At 41.1% G+C, this 22,893-nt stretch overlaps 1 protein-coding gene across 1 annotated transcript in view; it reads right to left on the bottom strand.

Moving 5' to 3' along the window:
* ELAVL4 (ELAV like RNA binding protein 4) overlaps positions 1–19,492 on the bottom strand; it is a 60,909-nt gene extending 41,417 nt beyond the window's left edge. Inside the window, 2 exon segments of the mRNA XM_036387562.2 lie at positions 955–1,195; positions 19,324–19,492. Of these exon segments, the coding sequence (XP_036243455.1) occupies positions 955–1,195; positions 19,324–19,347 (265 nt within the window). The 5' untranslated portion in view covers positions 19,348–19,492.
* Positions 19,493–22,893: the final 3,401 nt, after the last annotated feature.

Below are 22,893 nucleotides of genomic sequence, written 5' to 3'. Positions count from 1 at the left end.
CTCTGAGGGGAGCTGACTCCTTTTTTGGAACCCTTTCCCTCCCAAGGCTGCTGCTCTCTGTGCTAAACATAACAGCACTGGTGATGCACTGAACAGCAGTGAAATTTCAGCTGCTCCCACCTACGGTGTGAGTAGACACACAACCTAGAAAACTAACCTATAAAAGCTGATTGTTCATCCCATCTTGTGCACCAGTGGATTCCTGGCTGCAGCAGCAAGGATGTGGATTAGGCCAGGTGCATCTGCACCCATCCACACCTCCTCTAGTGACAGCACAGACCTCTCCTTGTTGAGGCAGCATCTGCCATGGGAGGCTTTTATTCTGAAGGAACCGACTAATGGGTGCTACTTCATATGAAAAAGGGTAACTGCAAACGAAAATGTTTTTGGGGACCAGAGTTAATTAACTATTATCTACAGATCTGTGAATGAAATCCAGAGCAGTGTGCTTCAAGTATAGCCCACTGCTGTTCCAGAACACCATGGTCAATAAGCTGTGATGGACATGCAGAACCACCTCACTTTAGAATGTTCTTAAACAGGCTGAAATTAATGAGGGTTTGGTGAAGCTCAAATGGCAGAGTCAGAATTAGGAACCGTCAGTTGGCTCAAGCCATTCAGACGAGTCCATGTTAAATAAAAATGAGAATGAAGAGGAAAGCAAGGCCACTGTCTAAGCTCTCCTGCAAGAAGCTGCACAGTGTGTAACACACATGCAGACTGGCAATGTTCAGATTTCTCCCCCAGATCTGTAGAGGCTGACAGACAAGGGGCTTCTCAGCTGTTCTAGATCCAGTGTGCAGCACTGAAAACAAAAGGCTTGCCCCTGAAGTTAAGCACTGCATCTGCTGCATTCCCTGTGTTAGCACTTGCAAGACAGCAGCACCAAGGTTCTGCTGACCCCTAGCACAAGCTGACCCTTACCAGGCAGAACCCACAACACAAAGCGCTTACCTGTGATTTTGTCTCTCACGAGCTTGCAGGATTCGATTTCACCAATGCTCCCAAAGAGACTCCTGAACTCCTCCTGGGTCATGTTCTGGGGTAAATAGTTGACTATGAGGTTGGTTTTGCTGTCATCTGTAGCAGCCCCTGTCTGCATGGGGGAAGGGCAGTTTCTACTGTTGCTGGAGGGTCCATTGGTTGTATTGGAAGTAGGGCCATTCGACACCTGAGGCTCCATGGTGCTAATTATCTACAGCAAAATAAGAGAAAGGGGAAAAAAACCACCCTTAAGTTTCATAGATACAATAGCTATTTTTAAAGATACTCACAAACGAATGAGTAGGTAGCATTCATGGCCAATTTAGATACTTCAACAAAAAAACCCGGCTTGATTCCTCTGTTATTGTTGCAAAGTAGGTCATGCTAGTCTTTGGCTGTGAGCATATACTAAGATGCAGTTAAAAAAAACCTTTTTTTGTTAATGCGAAGCTGATTTCTGCTTTCATCACGCAGCCATTTTCACAAATGTAAATTTAAACCACATAAATTTAATTATAATTTAAGGTAATAATCATAATTAAAATTATAGTTCCATTAAATCAGATGAAGTAAGTGTATGGCTCTATATGAAAAGGTAAAATATTTTACCTATTTAATAACTGTATCACAGAGTGCAATGACAACAACATTAACCAGGCACAGTCAATCTGCACCATGTCATCACTCAGCTTGCCTTCAATTAATAAACTTGGTGTCCCAAGACATACCATTGACTGGTTCCAGTGATGACCTATATTCTCCACCTATATTCTCCACTAACGAACTGACACCTCTTTAAATAATAAAGCCCTGGATTCGCAATCTTCACAGATATAAAGGTCTTCAGATATTTACTATAATCAAAAAGGTTTAATCAAAGAAAGGCTTATCAGGCACAGGTGAAGGCTGCAATTATAACAAGCACATCTATCTTGAAACACAAATCTCCAGTTTTCACAGAAGAGACTTAAATAGACCTTTCCAAAAAACGACAAATAAGAATCCAGCTTAACAAAGTGTGTTGCAGGACAGTAGCCCCATTGTCACCAGTGTCACCCGTCACGTGAGCAAAGCTGCCTGCATGTTTATCTGCAGAACACAAGTTTTCATCCCAAAACTGCACAGGCAGACAAAGGAAGCAGAAAAGCCTTGGTACTTCGAGCTTTTTCTATATAATTTGCCTCTACTGTGGGTTCTAGCCCATCTTCACTGTCCCCAGTGCTGCCAAAGGAAGGGACAGCTTAGCCTCAATCCTGGATAAATTAAAGCAATACAAATGGTGGCTTTTGCTGCCTGCTGTGAGGTTTGTGATGTGCAGCTTCACTGGAATTGAAGATCATCCCTCAGATGGGCTCAGCTTCCCTCCACCAGACACTCAAGTGATGCAAACTGCTGCCCCAGGCAGGAGATTCCACTGCCCAGGGACAGGACAAGCACGGGAGAACAGAGGGCTAAGGCATCACACACTCTGAACCTGGTATTCTGCTGATCCTGTAATTATTACAATTACTCAAGACTTAATTTGCTATCTTTTTTTAATCCAGGGAGGTACATATTGTGACAAATCAGGCCCGTAATTCAGGAGGATGGGGACACCCCCCCCCCCCCAAAAGGGTGTCTATTCTAAAATTAACTGCATGAGGATGGCTCAGAGTCTAAATAGGTTATATTCTGGCCATGTCTTTTTTTAATTGAAATGCTTCAGTGTTAGTTTAATGCCTCATTTAGGAAATAACCCTCTTTTTTATCAATGGAAATAAGTTTTGAATTACCATTATTTTTATTATCAAGCCCAGGAATAGCTACTTGGTTTAACAGCTTTTAAATAAAAAGAAGCCTTGCCACATTGTGCTTAACAGAAATGCCTTAAAACCACACAGCAGAATCATTTTGAAAATAAACTGCACAAAAATAGTCACTTCTTGAAAGACATGGGCACATCCAAACCAGAATCCCCCTGCCAATTTTACCAGCCACGTGGCACCAAGTACTGCTGGCATCCTTGGCCAAGCTGTGCCAGCCCCACACACTCTTCCTTCAAGATTCCCCGTTCTACCCGGCATCGGCCATACTTCCGTCCCTTCTCCAAGCTAATTCCACCCATGTATTTACTCACACGTACTACTTAAACGCTTCAGATGCTGCTAAATCTGTTTAGCTCGGGATTCCAGCTGGAAGATCATCCTTTGATCTCCGCACCTCCGCGACCCCACGGCTCCGAGCTCCGCCAGCAGCTGCTGCGGGGCCGGGGTTCGCACCCCAAGGCGGCCGCGCTCCCGCTCAGCGCAGCCTGCTCCTACAGCCTGCACCCGCAGCCACCCAGCTGAAATTTGGGGGAAAAAATCCCAGTTCCGACGCCAAGGCACAGTCAGAGGATGAGTGAAGCAGCTGACATGGTTAACGGCAGCTTCCCGCCTGCCTTTACATCACTGGACCATATTCTTCCCAATGTAAAACCCCACAAGATAAGCTGCAGTTTCAGGGACTGATCCTGCCCCCCTGGAGCCAGCAGGGACACCACACCTCTGGTTTCAGTTTCAGCAGAAGCAGGACTTCAGCACAACATACCGAGGAAGGTACAGCATCTATTATTAGCAATAGACTCAAAAGCTATCTATAGTTCCCCACGGTAGACAATAACCATGGATCTTTTAAAATCTGTGAAAGAAAACAAAATTCCTAACTGGTTGGTGTCCTACTTAGGCATTTTGCAAAAGCTTTTTAGTTAAATTTTCAGCATTCATACTTTCCCCACCAAGCAAAGGAACAGAATTCAACCCAAGACATTTAACACATTCAGAACATTAAGAGTAAGCTGCTCGGTAAAAATCTGTTCCTGAACAAGTACATTTCCTCATATACTTCAAAGTACCTTGGCATAAACTAATTTTGCACCAGGTGCCAGGTTTTCTTCCTAGTTACTCTCAACTCCAATTAGGTTTTCCTGATTTTTTTAATAGTAGAACAGAAAACTAAGGCACTTATTTGCCCTTCAAATTATTGCCAAGTCATAGGTTACTGAAAAGCCATTTGCTATATACATATTAAAAAAAAGATAATGGATGGAGAGAAATGTTGAAGAATTATAAAAAGCATTTCTGATAAAGGACTTCAGATTTTTTTTTTTTTACTGCATAATTTTAACTCCATTTACAGAGTGATTTCTGTGCAAAAGCAGTTCTGTAGCAGAGCTGGCATTCGAAGCTCTCACAGGCACAAAGGAATAAAACACTTTAGGTGTGCATACTGACTCCTGCCATGAGTGGAAACTCACATTATTAATGGTAACCAAAAGGGAAGCCCTGGCTCTCCTTCCCAGACATTTGGTCTTGTCCCCGACGTGCCCGAAGCTCAATCCCCAGGCAGAGTTCAGTGTGCATGCACTGGGATGTTTATTGCCAAGCACTGGTTTTAATATTAAGTAGCTGTTGATTCCACATCAGTCAGCATATTACATAAGAGGACTATTATTTATTCAAATAGATTTCAACATGACAGTTCCTGTATGGTTTTTTTTCCTCTATCCACAACACCAAGGTTTAAATTTTTAATTCAATACCCGTATCACAATATGAATGTTTTTAAAATCAATACTCCAGTTTCTAGGGCACACAGTTAACTTACTGTGTTTTAATTACTGGTAATAACTTTTTTTAAATACAGAAAAGTATTGGGCTGCAATTAAATTTTACCAAAATATCAAAGAAAGCTCTAAGTCTGCCTAACTCATCAAGGGCTTATCTGGATATAGGCAAAACAAATGATGAAAATTCAAGAGTGACTTAACACCTATGTTAATTTTTTAAAAACAAAATACGCTGTTATCCCTGAAGGTACTCTTAAAGCTCCATAAGCAAGTAAATTTAGCAATATCAGTGCTCTGAGCAACATCTCTTTTTGTAGACCTTTTCTGACCCAATTTAGACAGTTACTACTGGTCCTGAAATATTACAGTGCAAATGTCATGTGTGATGACATTCACATGCTACTGGTATAAAGAAGCATTTATTTTTTGGGGGCAATAACTTGCCAAACTCCCAATACTGCAATATAATACTCTATATATAGGGTAATAGCATCTTTGAGGAATAAACTGCAGTTATTGCTAACAGACATTTGATCATTTAGCCACCAATAATCTAAATATTCTAACGCTGACAAATACTATCTGTGATAGAATTTCAACACTAATTTTCTAAGTCACATGTTTCAAATTGTGCACGTATTTCATCAGACTGCTGCTTTAAAAAAAATGACCATTTCCTGGTATATACTTTTCTCGCTATGGTAATGTATCAGCAAAGTATGAGGTATTTTAGTTTGACAGATTTCACAAATAAATGCTTTGGGGAAGACAACATAAGCTTTGCCAGTGTTTTGCAAAACACTGCTTACCAAAACGCTTGGTATAAACCTCTCCCACAGAGTATCTGCCACAAATACCCATTAGAGCTACTCCTACATTACTAATGTTTCAGAAATACTTCCATCACATCTTCATTGTTTTTTCAATTAATTCAACTAATTTCAATTTATTCCTGCTAAAATATTAGCTCCAACAATAACGCAAAAAATACCTGTATGTATAAACAGAACTATTACAATTACCAACTATTACAAGCTGGAGTAACTGACACTAATCTTCACTTATTACAGTAAATGTGTGACATCCATCTACCATTACAAAGCACAGTTAATGAATCATTTGGAAAACTACCCACAGACTAAGACAGCCTTATCTCCCTACTGCATGCATAAGCAATAGCCAATGGCTCCGTAAATGTAAATATACATTTTTTATATTTACAAAATTCCTTCTCAGCAGTCTAAAAGAAGGTCTGCATGTTGAACTGAGGCTTTCACATATGTACAGCAAAAGGAGCTTGCATTCAGCAAATATTCAGCATCCATTCCTGCTATCTGAATTATGTATACTCCACTGACCACAGTCCACAATAAACAGAAACTAATTTAGGTACGTATTAAAAAAAATCACAATTAAAAATCTTAAGAATAAGTGTTATTTATAGGCACTAAAGAGAAGTGTTTCTAAACACACCAGAAACAATCTTCTCCTGAAATCAAAATCTGAAAAAAAATCTAAACCCCAGAAAATTCATGCAGACATATCCATTTTGAGGACTCAGAAGTCAAAAAAGTTAGCTATGAATAATGAACTGTTCACAGCACCTAAATGCCAAGAAAAAAGATCATGGCAAATTACACCTCATGAAGAATTCATGAGGTCTAATTTTATATTATTTCTAAATGTTCATTAATGAACAAACTCAGAACATTCTCCCATAAAAAAGAGTTTAGATAAATAATGCAAAGCTCTTACTTTATCTAAAAAAGCTCTTTAATTAGCATTGCAAGTTGTTTGCTTTTACAAGTGAAAACAAATGGTGCCATGGCAGAGGTCCCACAGCCATCTCGTGAAAAACGATGACAAAAGAAGAAACAAACAAAACCTCTCAAAGAAAATAAATGTAGATTCACAAAGGTTTCCCTCATACAATGAGGAACAGGCTTTAACTCCCTGCATATCTGCTCTTTTGAATGGGAAGTCAGCACAGTACAAGTCTGTTCCCCCAGAACTTTTCTGCAGGTGAGAAATTCCCCATTTACAGGGGCTGCCTGACCAGTCCATGCACAGCCTTGCCATCTGCTGAGCCATGAATAGCCATGCCAAAGCCAGGAGGTTGAACCATGGGCATGGAGCAGAACACACAAACACATCCAGGTCCCTCAGCCCTGCTCCAGCCCAGGAACCCCAGCCCAGTTTAAAATGCACCAAAACTGCTACTTGCTCCATAGAGATTTAGCACATTTTTTTACAGAATGAGGCACTGGATCACAGAATGTTCAGGACACATCATGCCACCTTCCCATCAGAGTGTTAAAGGAAAGGAACATAAAGTGATTTTAAGCCTTCCTTGGTTCAAAACCACAACTGCAGCCAGAGCAAGAAGCAGGTGCACCTGGACCACACATGGGCTTTTTCTGAAGTGACCTCAGGAGCAGCAAATGATGCTCTGTGTGCAGCTCCAGTACAGATTCTCTTAACCGTAACAACTGTCAAATTTCACTGTCAATTACATTTTTATTAAAGCTTATATACTGCTCAACTAGACTTTGCTATTATTTACCTAATAAATACATCATGAACATGAAATAAAGGAGGAAAATGAAGCTTTTTAGTCTATCTGCCTGGAGGCAAATCCAATACCCCAGAAACAAATCATTATCTAACCCTCCGTATTTTGACATGTTCCCCACTCACACACACTTCTACATGCTACATCTTTACCTTCCTTGGAGTAAAAGTCACATTTAATATTTTAAATATAGAAACAGCTGAAAGTCTCAGCTCAGAAAACTTGCAATCTCTGGCTCTCATGGCACAGATACAGCCGTCTTAACTTGCTTTCAGAGTGAGCTGCACTCAGGTTGAAATGGCGTTCAAACATTTTCAGCAAATTCACATTTATGGGTGCCACGATAATTGTACAGAGCACAAAAGTGATCCAAATGGAGAAGACAAAAATGTGTTCCTTTTAAGATGCAAGCCTCAGTTCAAATAAAGGAGAAATTTTTTTTCTTTAATAGCTAAATTTATCCTGAACCACTCCATTATAGGCTTTTGCATGAATATGCTAAACCAAAATATTCTGTCCTCAATCTGCAGTGAAATGAATGCAAAGTTTACTGGCAATATTTCTTGTTATCACTGCAGTGCCTGAAGGACATAACCCACGGCAGCACCAAGTTGTGCTGTACAAATGGGCAGTAAGGCAGGGACTGCTGCTCTACCAACACAGTGACAAAAAGCAGGCAAAAACCTGTTACTTTTTATTCGAGATTTCACAGAAGTGAAATAAAAGAAACAGATGAAAGTATCTAGGCAAACTGCTGAAGTTACACAGGAAGCTGTGACAGCCTTGTAATGCACCACCCTACCCTCAAACCTGGCCCACTGATAAGGAACAACTCCTAACAACCTTTTCAAAAACAAAAAGTATAATAACGATGCACCCAACTACAGGTTTTCTGAGAGTTTCAGATAAATGTCTTCCGTTCCCACAAAGTATGGGCTCTACAGTTTTGTATTTAATTTTAAGAGCAAAAGGGAATGAGTAGGGAGCAAAAAGTAGACACCAAAATAAGTTGCAACTATTTCAACATCAATCGCTACTAGTTGAGCAGTAGGGGAAAACACTCTTGCAACTACACATCCAATAACTACACTAAAGATAGGAACAAAGGCACCATATCCCATCCTTTGCATAATCTCTTACTCTTCCTGCAGGTACTCTGGGGGTAAGAAATTGGAGGAGGAGAACTACAATTATCATTCATAGAGCTCAGCACTCTGCAAAGCTCAGAGGAAACACACAGGACCGGGGAGCAGGTGCACATACAAGCACTCCATGCACAGCAGTTTCTGGGAAGCACGGTACAACAATATTTGTCCAGAAGCAGAATATAGTTGTAATTCTGTGTTGTGTACTGTCTCAGCTCACAAAATGTGAGATGCTTTATGAACTTCTACTGAGCTTTACCTTCAACTATTTCCAGCTTTTTCTTTGCCTCTTGCAAAAATTATCAGCAACTATGCTGTTGGAAACCTCAGAGGTGTTTGGCTCTATTCTTCAGCGTTCTCCCAGTATCCTGTTGAAGCCCACAGCAACAGCACTTGGAAGGTGGTAGGGAAGAAAGTGGTGTAATAGGTGATGGGCACAGAAGTTCCCTTCTGTGTCTGGATCAGAGTTGTCCTTTTCATTAAGACAAACTGACTTTTGGAATGCTAGCCAGTTACCCCCTAGTTTATTTAGAATGGTTTCACCAGAGTTTATGATAATTTCTACCATTAAATGCAATTCAGACATGAAGAAATGGGAAAACACAGCCTTGATTTCACAGCATTCAAACACCACTACGAACACAGCTTTGGGGAAAGGCATCACCAAAAACACCAGGAGAGGAAAATGGATGTGTCCTGTCTATTAGGCGGGGGACCCAACATGCTCAGGTTAAAAACCCTTCTAACCACTTGGATCCCACAGACTGCAAGAGAGGCTGGTGAAAGGGATGTGTCCTACTTCTGTCCTGGGACAGGCCACCAATGGCTCCTGCCCACCCGTGTCTCTGGGGGTCACCTGCCGCCTCTGCTCAAAGGGCTGCACTATTTTTGGACTGAAATAAAGACAACACGGTCAGGCTTTCACTTCTGAAGGAACATCTATTTCTTCTTGAATCGCACTTCTACTTCTGCCAAATTCATACCAGGCAACCCTGTGCCTAAAATTTTACAAGGGCTTTATTTTAGTAATTTCATCATTCCAGATTGCTTCTTATTCCCTCCTGTCTTTTCACTGAGGCTACTACTTGCTCTCTCAAGATGCATATGAAGGCTAAAGGAATAAAAAAAATAAAATCAAGTCTCAGCAAAAAGAGCTCTTTCATTGACACTCCAAGACAAAATTTGATGAAACCATCCTCTTCTTCCATGGGCTGCAGAGTTTATTAGACACCACAAAGGCAAGAAGTCTCCCCACGACTGCATTGTCCCTCTTGAAAAAGAGACTGTGACTAACAGAAACCATATTTGAAATCTGTGTTAACAGGGTGCTAAAAAAACAGATATACCACCAAAAACATTAAGGACATGAGGGAAACTGAAATACTGAAGAGGGTCTCTCAAAAGCCTACATATTAGACAGTAAGAACATGGTAGAGATCAACACTTAAGACGGATTCTCAGTCTAAAGGACACGCAGCCTAAAAATACACTGAAATGAAAGCAAAGGAAATTGAGAGTCTTTTTATATTTCTGGTTACTATCTGAATTTTATTTTTAGCTCAGTTTTGTTTCCTAATCACTACTTACTTGTTTGGTTTACTGACTCTATTACTGAGTTATATATTGCTAATCTGTAACTGAATTCTATTACTGACTTGGGAATATGTATGTAGCACTGCGTACTGACGCACAGATTCCCACGGGGACGTACACGTTCATGAAAGAAGCAGACAGCTGCAAGTCTTCAGCTGCTGTAGACCTGTCACAATTCCACTTTATGCTTTTTTCCCTTTAAGAAAATAATCTAGAATCATTTGCAACCCCAGAGTTTAGTCAGTGAAACCTGTGTTATGAGCCATACTGAAGCCTAAAAGCATCTACTTACCAGAAGGCAAAGCAAAGCAAGGACAGTGCAGGCTCTCCGTGAAGCCTAGGAACATCCAACCCCCCACTGCTGTTATTTCTACTGAAGTTCTAGAAACAAAAAGCTACAATTTTCAGAAGCCCTTAAGCAATTTAATGTTCATTAAAGTTCACTGCAATAGGATTTCAGCTCCTAAGCCATAAGCTCTTCTGAAAATGTTGCCCATATATTTTTCATGCAAAGCCAGGCTTATGTTAGGCAGGAATGGATGGCTTAGTGAAACACACAACCCAACCAAGATGTTTTAAGGCTCTGTCCTCAACAGGATGTTAATGAAGACACACTGCTAAATGCAATTAGGAAACACTAATCAACATGTGTACATCTCAACTGCTGGCAACAGCATCTCTATGGATACTGCAGCTTGCAGGTCTAAGCGAGACAGACCCCAAAATAGAAACTATGATGTTCAGCTAAGTCCTATCTCCATCATTAGAAATCTTTGCCTGCTGCAAGCTATCAGTATTTCTCTTAAAACTTAACCAGATTAAAAATAAAAAATAAATTTACATCTTTACCACAATTCACCTGCTAGCCTACAGCTCTGTATCACACTAACATTGCTAATGGAAATAACCTTCTCATAAAACATAAGCATTCTAACTTCTGTAACATACCCATGGTAGACAAAGTTACCATAAATTACTGAAAATAATACGCCATCACCATCTTAAACAAAGTGAGTGAATAATAGAAATTCTAGGTTTGAGAAGCTTCTGGGAGCAAAATAATCAGAAATCACCTTTGAGAGAACAGAGGTAGCTGTTTACTCGGTCTCACAAAACTACCTACAAAATGGCTTGAGTATAAGTTTTAAAGTACTGCATGGCATAAATATCTCAGTAATGCTTAAATTCAAACAATCTCATGCATGAAAGCATCTATGCTAAACTCAAAGACTTATTAGAGATTAGGAATATATTCTTCATCAATAAAGGACAAAATATCAAGGACATATCTGTCACAGGTCAGGCTAACAGATCCTTATGTTCTATCCTAGACAAACTATTAATCTCTGTACTACAGAAGAGAAGCATGCCACGGGCCAAACCAAACACCTGCCTTAATAAATGTAAGTTAACAAACATACCCTGAACAGCAAGAAATTAAAAATGTACCAAAACTCCTCTTCAAAAGCTGAGCAGACCTTATGGATAAGAATCCCCTGGTTCAAACAATTCTGCTCAAGCACTCAATGGGAGCCCTGCCAAGCTCAGTCCCTGTTCAGGTGCTAGGGGACAGGGGGGAAGACAGACCACCCCAGCTGTCCTGACTCCAAGCCCCACAAATGACATTCCACTTAGACGTCAAAAAGTAACTGGAAATACAACATCCACTATTAGAGATCAGCAGGGGGAAATGTCCTAAGAGCCTAAACACACATGAACTAATGCTTGAGTACTAAAAAAGCCAAAGGAACCAAGTTACTGTCCTCTATTGGCTGTGCTTTCCTTAAAACACACAGCGGCCACAGGCAGGCGCTTTAAAGCTGGAGCTGGATCCACTTCCATCCATTTCACCTCAAACAGGCTGGTGACAGAAGTCACACTGTCACTATTAAAACTACTACCTTACCTAAGCACCCTGGCCATGGAGGCACTCAGCCCAAGTGTCCTGGTCCAGCCTGGTGCTGAAATGCTGGAGGAGAATGTGGCTCCTCCAGCAGCCGCATCAGCTACATACGGCTGCAAAGCTCCTTGATCACCTCAGAGAACATCACACAAGTAATATTCACTTTTGCACTTAGCAAAGACTAACGATGGAAATTAAACTCAATTTCTATCTGAGCATTTACATTTGCGAGCACTTCTTTCAGTAGTTGGGTGATGACAAGCACAGACAATAAAAAAAGGCTTCTAAAAATATACTACTCTTTTTCCCTGGATTAGTATGTCTACAGTTAAATATAAACTGTGCTCTATAAATTATCAAACACAATGTCAAATTCTGAAGTGCTCTCCGGAATCTCTCACAGAGCACACGAAATACAGAATGATAATTCTGTCCTGGCCCAGTTAGGCTAAAGAACAATATGCTACTGTGCTGGATCACAGAGTTAGCTCCTATCAACGGCCACACTAAAAATGGCCACAGCCACCACTGTAGCTGCACACTGAATTTTTCAGGACCTCCGCATCAAGCAAAGAGTTTAATTCCCTGAACAGCTGCTCTCACAGGAAGGGAATCGACAGCAACATTGTCACAGTATAGCTGGCACAGGCATATTAGGAAGAATTTCCAGCATTCATGCTTTCTGCTAAAAATCAACTTCCCCCTACTCATCTACTGCCAGTAACTTCATTTGGAACAAAGATATATTAGAACTATTTTTATTTAAGAAGCATTTATTTACATACATTATTACTTCTATGGAGTCGTGACTGTGCCTTCTGCTTTACAGAAATAACATCTTTGCCCACAAGATCTTCTGCACATAGTAAAGGAAAAAGTCACCGACCACCATTAAAAGATTAAGAAGGACCAACAGAAGATTAATACAAGTACTGCAATTAACAGTCACATTTATAAACCCTTCAAGCAGACAGAAAAACTAAATACCCCAAATACCTCTGGTCCCCAAAGCAGAAAGCGTTAACGCTCTGCCACAGTGTAGTGACTTAAATATGGGTTATTTCATGCCGTTGAGTCATGAATTTCATGTTATCTAACATTAAACTGCTGCTGACTATGGGTGTCTATGTATCAGCTGAAGGGGACTGAAAAAAGGCCTGGCCTCCCCTCCAGATTAGCATTCAATTCTTTAAAAAGGTTTGTTAGTATTTTGCCCATGTAGTTTTTTATGACCCTCTCTAATCAGAACTACTAGAACCAGGTTGACTTCCACACACACCAAGCACTTCATAGATGTCAAGAGTCTTTTAATTAATCCATGTATTAACCAAAAAAATCCTCACTGTCAAACCTTCCAATGAACTTCTGTCTAGCAATAATAATTCTCAAACTCAAACAAACAAACAAACACCAGTTTTGCTGTTAAGAACAGTAGGGAAACAAGGACTTCCAGCAACTGTCCTGACCAGCAGTAGCAGAAACTCCATGTCCTTGCTGGGCAATTAGACATAACATTACAAGAGGAGGCAGTTCTCCTTCAATTCTAAATTGTGAGTAAATTGTTGTCTTTGCTAGTTTTCTAGAATGCAACCATGAGAGATTCTTAAAAGGAAGAAAAGCAAGAAGGACACGCATCCTTCATCCCTCATGTCTCTACAAAGGCTTTTCAACAGCACTCAGCCTGGCAGAAAATACTTGGAAGTGCTCAGGAAACCACTCAGCCTCTCCAAAGGGGAGCGCATGCAACTACAGGCCAACAGGTAGGACCGGGGCACAGTTACCTGCTCCAGCAGCAACCTTTAGGGGCCTCTACATGGAGATCAGGTGGGACCTCCTCACCGAGCGTCCCTCAGGAAGCGAAAACCCGGGGAAGCGGTTTGGGTTTCCGTGCGCAGCTCGGCGAGCGCCACCAGGTGCGCGTCAGAGCGGCTGGAGCTGAAGGGCCGGCGCTACTGGAAAGGCTCCAGTGGCGTTGCTGCCCTCTGCCAACACCAACATCACTTACGTGGGCACGGACGCGTTACGTGAGGAACCTTCTCGAAGCACTGCAAGCGAGAGCCACCTCCCATAGTCACGGGCGTCTGCTTTGAAACAAACACACGTTATCGCGCCACCTTCAGCTCCAAGGGTCCCCAGCGCTCCAAAGCCACCAAATGTCACCGCCCTGACGCCGAGAACATGCTGGCGCACGTCTGCAGACTGGGAAGACTACCAGCAGCAGTATACGGAATTTTATAGCAATTAGAGAAGTTTAAAATTAAAGGAATAAAATAAATGAAAGCTTATTTTTCCCCCAGAATTCAAGGACGAATAATTTCCCATCACAACAGCATTGCTGACGCAACTGCGCGTGCCTTAGCAACGAAGGCGTACTACAGCATTTTCTATACATCATGCCTCTAAATATTGTCAAAGCCAGGTTTGCATCTTACACGGTGCAACTACATCTCATTTCCAGAGAGGACACACAAAGGTTTAGCTATCCTTTGTTTTAAATATTTCCTTACTATTCTGTCTTTTCTCCCCATTTAATTAATAATTCCTAACTGGTTCTCAGCATTTCCTGACTTGTACAGATTTTCTTAGCCATTGAGGTGAAAGTCCTCATGTAAGGCACTGTCAAGGGTAGAACAATAGGTAAGATGGGCTCTCCACTTCCTCCCTACTTTTTGGGGCTCTAAAAAAGCAATAACGCATCAGGAGCTCCATTAGGGAACACAGATTTTCACTACATAAAATAAAGCTCAACCAAATATTGCTGAGCTAATTCTTAATGAATTCATGCAAGCATTGTAAATGCTACAAATAAGACAATGTTAGGCAGTTCCAAGAATTAACTGCACTCTTACTATAATCTCATCTGAGAGTATGTAATTTCTAACACTGATGTTCCAATGCTATTGCAAACCCTGAATATTTAAATGAGTAAACAACAAACAAAAGGTCTCATCTTCAGTGCCCCAAGCTATCATCCAAAACTAGTTATAATTAAAGGTGTGAACAACAGAGTAACAAACCTGCAAAGTCAAGGTTCTGAGAAATTAATGGGCATCACACCACTGCACCAGTTCAAATTTATCACTCATTATCTCCCTGACTAGCACAGTGCTGTTTCACATATTAGTGCCTCCTTCTTTCCTGCAAGCCTTTCCTGCCTTTTCTAGATGGCTAATTTTACACAATTACTGCCTCTGACACACTGAGACCTTTTCTCCCCCCCTTTCTTCTTCTTGCTGTAAAGCTAGTGACCTACAAAAGCCCCTTGCACCTAAAATATTCCAGTATTTAAAAAAGTAAAGACTGATCACTTGAGGGGAAAAGCAAGCAAGGAGTCTCTAAGTATCTGTTTCTCCAACATCTTCCCTTTACATTATCTCAAATGGTTAAACGTACCCAAAGGTTAAGGCAAGGTACAGGCACCCTTTAAACATGTTTTATTAGGATTTAATCTATCAATCATACTTGTTGAACTGCAACACTGCCCTCCTCTTCACAAAGTTCCTTAGAAAATTAAAAATGTGCCTTCTTTTAAAGTTGCTCCAAGTCCTACACCGCTGGTAACTGGACATTTACAGAAACGGTTGGGAAGTGTTACATTGCACATATGTCCTTTCCCTCCTCGTGCAAATCCTAGCATTTTCTTTAACATCCATTCAATTGGGAAAGGAAGATACGCACAAAATACACACACAAATACACACGTACCCATCTCTTCCTCCACCCTACACAGAAAGGAAAAGAGCAAGAGAAGAAGAGGAGTGCAAGGGGGAGGGGTGACTTTCCATCACAGATTAGTGAATTTTGCAAAATCTGGCCTATGCCTTACAGAGGTACCATGCTTTTTAACATCTACTCACTTATAGTAAAACTGTTTGTGCCCACTTCTGCCCCAAAACCCCAATGACATTGAAAAAATACTGCATTGCAGTATTTGCCAGTGCATCGGAGTGTATCCAGTTAGCTGTCCCACAGACAAACAAATGTACATTTTAATGTGTCCAGGCATGTAAATGAGGTGTCCAGAGGACACAGATTGCCAAAATGGACAAGTGGATTTGTCAAGTTATCTGCATATCTCTCACCATAATATTCTCTGCCACTGTCCATTTCTTGCCTGGGCTGTTTGCTGAAATTATTTCCAAAGTCCAAGCTCCCAAAGAAGACACCAAATTCCCCTGCCAGAATATGGGATGCAATCATACCTTATTTCTTCCGAAAAACCTCAGGGTTTAGAGTGGCTCTAGGTTATGTACCAATAGTATGACAATTACTCACAGAAAATAACCTGCATTTAATTAGTACACTCCCAGCATACCAAATAGGAAGGCTGAGGAAAAAAAACCCATTCCCTGTAAGTTAGAAGATATTTAAAAAAAATTAATCCATTAAATATATGTAAGTTTAATGCAACTAGATTTTCTTTCAATAGAGTCACAATATTTAAGAGGACCAAATAAAGATGATGAAGACTATTTCAAACCCATTCAAATGGGATTTTTAAGTATACCCCTTCCAGCTCATTGTAACCATCCTTTGTCACAACAGCTCGGGCTCACTTTGAGAGAGCTCAAAAAGGTAAAATTAATAAAGAAGAAGAAAGCAAAGGAGGCAACCAAGCCAGTCACCAGTGGAGAGGCATCCCTGTATCTAACATGGGAACTTGATTAGCAGAGTACATGAGGATAGGATTTTAAACTGATGGCTGGTATTCACATTGCATCAATATCCAATTGCAAGATTGCCTCCTTTCTGACTAGTACACCAAGACAACTGTTTTTAAAAAAATAAAAACGTCATGTCTAAGGACAACTACATTTTCTGTATCTTTTTGTCTCAACAGAAAGGTTTTACATTTTCATAGTTTAGCATTACTAGCAATCTTAATTCTATTTCACTAACTTAACAGCTATTTTTTCTGTAGGAAGATTTACAATGCAATCTTTTACATGCAGAAAGAAAATGTCACTATGTACATGCAGGCTGTATTCATTAATATAATCTTAAAACAAAGAAAAGAGGAAGATCAGGGCAGGAACACGTGCACCGTAAAACAACCATTGCATTATTTTTAAATCTTTGTAGAAACACGAAATTGAACAGAAAATGAAAATGTAACTACTAGCTGATGACTCTTAAAACAAACAATGCAGCTGTGTATAATAAAAGGCACCCTTATTTATTGTCATGACTAAGTTAACAGATTTAGAACACAGTATCTCTGTTTTGGACAGAAGAAAAATTATTTTACTCTCACGTACAACTACAATGCATGTCAGAATGCATCTCTGCACATGCACAGACTGTAAAATACGGAATTTTACACACGCACACACCCCCTCAAGATTTTTTCTCCCCCTCTACATTGTAAAGCAGTGCAGTTTTCAGAGGGCCATTCAATCACTTTTTCACAGAAAGGACTGCAGCAGAAGCAATACTTAAAACAAATTAAAAAGGGTATTTAATTTTTAAAATTCCTACTTCAACCAAGCACTACTATCCCTGCTTGAATTCGCATTCAAAGTAACCCTGCACCAGAGAAAGGAATAAAGTAAAAATATCTACAAATCCGAAGACAGAAAGAAAGGCGTGTTCTATATTCCTGCTTTGCTTCTTATGCCTCCTGATGTGTGATAGATGAACGTTTTCTGGGCAACCACATTTTTATATCTTTTACGCTACCGTCTATCACTTACTAGTCTACTACGCTTTTTTAACACTTCTAGCACCAACAGCTATTTCCCATTATTGTTTGCCACTACAATTAAGAGACCATCATGATTAACAAAATATTCAGCCATGGTTTAAAAAGTAGAGTTGCCACAAGGAGCCCGACACTGGAAGTGGATATTGCTCCAGCAGATATAGAACAGACTGTGGCTAAAGGTGGGGCCGGAGACGAAGAGAAGAATAATTTCAGTATTTTTGTCAATTCCTCTCAGTGCCTAAACCCTAAAACATGGTGAACTCCCCTGAACCGATTATTCTGCCATATAACCATCTGATTTCGTAAAATTACCAATATCACTTAACACAAAATCACTGCTTAGGGTAAATTCATTCTACCTACTGTTCTCATAGGGACATTTGCTGGAAAATTCTAAGAAATGATTTGCAGAAGCTATCAGCTGTGGGAGTTCACTATTATATCTCTGTCAACTTCATTCAATATAATTTACATTTTTTTTTATACTGCCTCACAGGATTCCTTGCAATTTTTTGCACGTACAATTTCACAGCAGGGAGGGGGAAGAAAAAAAAAAAGATAACCCTCTTTTGCAAAGGAGAAAGAACAGATGCTTAAAACCAGATTTCTAGAAATCACTGTAAGCCTGAGCCAGAAATGTAATTAACACCTATTTATAAAGAATAATTAAAGTTGTGACTGCCACAAAGAAGAGCAGAGATAATCGAGGTAGCCCCTGCTTCTTTTTTTTTTTAGGTTTTTTTTTTTTACACTGTTTGCAGTATTCCCACATGATTGCCACCTGCTCCCCCACTCAGCTTCCCCTATGCTCGTTTCCCCGGCAACCTTTCATTGGCTTTTCCTCCCAGCTATCGCTTTCAGTTCGGCTGCTCAGTCTAATCTTATTTGTTTTACACCCATCAAAACAAGCAGCTAGACAAAGACAATCCTGTAAGAATGGGAAAAGACCGTCGCTTTGTTTCCCCGGTTATAATAAATATCCGCGGCAAAAGTCTGCAAAACGTTAAATTAGGGGGAAAGGGGGGGGTCCCCGCGCCCCCCCATCCCGGGGCTGGCAGGAGGGCCGGGTATTGTGCGGGCGGCCCCAGCCCCCACCCGGGTCGCCCCGCTCGGCGCAGCCCCGGTGCCCGCAGTTGTGTGTCTGATCATGCCATTTTGCACAATCTGTAAGGAAAAGCACAAAAGAGGGGACGAGATGAGCACGTCCGGGCTCCTCCGCCAGGAGAATACGGGCTAAAAATAGAAATACTATTTTTCACATAAATGGCTTTTGACTTCTCCCGGCATTTAAAAAAGCACAAAACAACACGGCTCTCCCCCAACCCCCCCAACCCCAGCCCCCACCCCGACACAAAAAAAACACACCCTTGCTTCCATCCATCCATCCATCCATCCACCCATCCATCCTCGACAGCACCGGCTCCATGGGAAACGCGATACCTGGATTTTTAGAGGCGAATATTAGGTTTGTATTTAAGGCTGGTGTAATAGGAACGGAGATTAAAAGGCATCATCGGCCGCCCGCTCCGCCAGGCACACGCGGTACCATGACACCGTGACTGTCAGCAGAGACCATCCGCGCTCAACTGAAACGCAACGTTCAATGGAAACGCTGTGGAGTGCCATCGCAGCTAGGCACGGTAAATGGATGTACAGATACATATGCACACGCACAGGCAGACATATCCCACCGAAAAAAAAAAAAAAAAAGAAAATAAACAAGGCTCTCTAATTTTATTTTATGACTCACGATCCGCCGCCCTGAACAAAAGAAATTCGCGAGGCACACGAGAAACGAGACAAAACCCCACGAGCAGGCTCTCCCCGTTCACTTACCATTTTCAAGCCATTCCACTCCATCTGTGATCACAAAGATGGACCCTTACAGCCCCTCACAGAGTCAAAAGCAAAAAGAGCGTTATGTAAAAGCTGACATTCCTTCTTACAGCGCTGCTGCCCAACGATGCAACAAAATCGACATATACTAGGCACTGCAACACATACAAGCCTCCTCCTCTTTTTATGAGGTCACGACAGGAAACTCTTTGAAATACAATATGCAGCATTTACTGAAGCTCATATAAATCACCCTCTTTTAAAATTACCATACCTATTGCGCAGTCCACCAAAAACAAAATTACCAATCTCGAGGCTTTTTTTTTTTAAACATTTCCCCCCCCCCAAGGATTTTGCTCTGCATTTGTATCTCCAAAATGTCAATGTGGAAATTAACTCTCCCCCACCCTTAAAAAAAAAAGCCTCTTCTTCCTTTTGCATTTCAGTTAGCCACATACCAGCCTTGCATTAGAAATGAGCTTTTCTCTTTATTCTGAGAGAAATCGCAATTACCTTAAAATGACAAAGTACATCCTTTATTAAAGGATACGCAGACATTAAATATGAAAGAGAGAGAGCGAGAGAGAGGGGGAAAGAGAAAGGGAGGGGGGGAAAGGGAGAGATCATGTACAAACAGATCAGTAGCAGAAAACTAAATTCATGGGAAAACACAGACTGAGGATGATGCAGATTCGGGGAAAACCTGTATGTTAGCTTCTATATCTACCTCTATATAAACCCGCTACGATCAGATTTTAAAACTACTAATACCTACCATAACCATTCTTAATGGCAAATATTGGGTGTCTTGAAAGGCTTCAACTCTTCTAACGGTTTTGCTAAGGTTTCAGGGAATTATTTTATTATTATTATTCTCTTTTTTTTTTTGAAGAGCCACAAAGCACACTGCTAGACGTTTGTGCAGCGAGAAATTATTATCGATAATAAAAAAATAATAGCGGCAGCGATAATAATAATAATAATAAATAATAAATAATAATAGCTAAGTATATTATCTCGTTGTCTCAGTGTGGTGCTGCGGCGGGAGGGCGGCGGCGCCGGCGGCGGGCGGAGCGCGGAGCGGCGCGGGGCGGGACGCGCGGAGCGGAGCGCGCGGAGCGGCGCGGGCCCTGCTGCGACTGGCGGCCGCCGTCGCCCCTTTACCGCCATTTATGGGACCATCTGTCAGCGGCGCCGCGCGCTGATTGGCCGAGCGCGCCGCGCGCGCGGGGGGGGCCGGCAGCGGGGAGGGAGGGTGTGTGTGTGGTGTGTGTGGGGGGGGGAGGCGTTGCGACATCAGGTGCTATTGAAATTAGCCGCTGCCAGATTGACAATGTTAATGATGCGGTGACCTCTACAACAACAGAGACCAGATTTCTGAACTGCTGCTTGTGTCTAGTAATTAAGGCCCGGTTGAAGAAACAACACGCAGCCCCGTTTTTTTTTTTAAATTTTTTTCTTTTTTTTTTGGTTCCCCCTGTTCCCACCCCTGGGCCCGGCGGTGCCATACCTCGGCCATGCTCCAGTGCCTACATCTCCTTACCTCCTGCGCGCCCCGCTCCCAGGTCCGGCGTATTTTAACCACCTTATCTTTTTCGACAGTTGCTTTCCGGAGAAATGCATATTTAATGATCTGCCTCTAGGCTTAAAGGCACAACAAAAGCACTTTGACGTGCATTTAAAGCTGCATTTATTTTCAGGTACTATTGATTTTAATAATCAACCCATCTCTCCTTCCTTCCGCCCGGTGAGGTTTTTTAAAATACGTATTTTTAAAGGACTGGATTTGATGTTGCTGCCACTTGACAATGTCTAAGGCACAGCAGACACCTCTTTATCGGGCGCTCCCCCCGAACGACAGTAGTATTTCAGAATTATTTTGCCACCTCGCTTCATTATTCTTCAGCTCGACAGGAAATAAAACAACAGCAAACTTGGAGCATTTAAAAGAATTTTCTTTTCCAGCCTTCGAGAAACGTGCTTAACTTAACAATGCACACTCATTAATCCTCCGCTCGCTGCCACTGACAAACTAACAAAACTTCACTTCCAACAGCAATATTTTACCTCCTTCCGACCACGGCAAGTTCTGTAAGAATTCTCACAAGTTAGGATGCATTCATTTCTTTCTCTTTACTTGAGAGGTATTTTCCTAAAGCATATTCTGTACTAAGTAACCAGGCATAGCACTCTGTAATTACAACAAACCTTGATTTTACATTTATCTCAACTAAAGCAACCGAGTATTACCCTACTAATACACATAGGATTGTTTAGTTTTACCATCCACAGATTCATTTCAACAACTAAATACTTAAAAAAAATAAAAAAAATCAGTACCATTGAAAGCGTTTTTAAATGTAAGAGCTGAAAACCGAGAAAGCTAGGATGGGCCACATTATAAGCTCACTTAGCTCTTTCCTAGAGAAAGAAAACCTGACTACAAACCACCAAAACCATTTTCAAAACACATAAATCAAATCATTGTTCTACAAGTTTCATCTTTTTAAAAGTATAAATATTCCCTTCACACTGCTAAGCTGGGGACTGACATTCAGTACATTTTAAATTTCTTTAAACCATAGATACGCTCAAACACACACAGAGACTAAACACACCAATAAAACGTATGAAATGTAGTAAAGCTCATAAAATCCAGCTATACACAAACCAAGCAAGGAGAAAAATCACATTTAAAAAACATCATACAATCTATTTGTGGAATGAGCACTGAATTCAATTAAAATATGAACAATGTGAAAGGCTGCAGAGGATTTCTCTCACCACGCATCTCTCTGAGCACATTTGTAGCTTAGTAAAAACTAACATAGATTAAAGGAGCCTGTAAGATACATTTCCTAACTCAAATTTAGGTGACCCATTAGACTGAACACACAGACATCAAAATGCTACAACAGCTAGTATATTACCACAGATTCCTGTACAAACATACATCAAATATTAAAGTTAGATCTGTAATGCCTATTTTTTACTCAAGGTCTCTTCAGGGGTTAATAACACCAGAGAAGGCACCCAGAAATTATTTTTAAGTCTTTTCAACTTCAGCCTACTTCGTTACTATAAATTCGTTGTGCATATCAAGATTCAGCCATTTTTCTGAAACAATAATCACTCGCTGCTCCTCTCAAAAATAGCTAATCTTATCCATCTATAAATCCAGGTACTCTGCACACTGACCGCTTTCCCAAAAAGCGCCCCACACACGCAGCCTTCCCGAGAAACACTAAAACAAATGCTCAAACATCCTCAGAGGCCTCTCTCTGGAAAGACAAAGGCAGAATTCTATTGTTGAAAAAGTCAACCTTATTCTCGTGTTTCCAATAGTACCATTTATCTTTCAGGGAAAGGGACTGACCACCGCATCACGGTGGTGACATTTGTAAAGCATCAGATTCTCTATACAGTCTCTCCAGCATCAGCCAGCAAGCCCCTGAGCAAAGCATATTTTTAGTGCAATCTTCCATCCCCACAAAAAGAAACTTGTCTTAAACAGCTAATCCAATATCAAAATGAAATCACAGGGTTGTTTCCCAGCCCCCCCCTCCCTCT

Source organism: Molothrus ater, chromosome 9 (genome assembly GCF_012460135.2).
Source record: "Molothrus ater isolate BHLD 08-10-18 breed brown headed cowbird chromosome 9, BPBGC_Mater_1.1, whole genome shotgun sequence".
NCBI classification, from domain to species: Eukaryota; Metazoa; Chordata; class Aves; order Passeriformes; family Icteridae; genus Molothrus; species Molothrus ater.
Note: the sequence above shows the minus strand (reverse complement) of the source record. Positions and strands in the feature narration are given on the sequence as shown.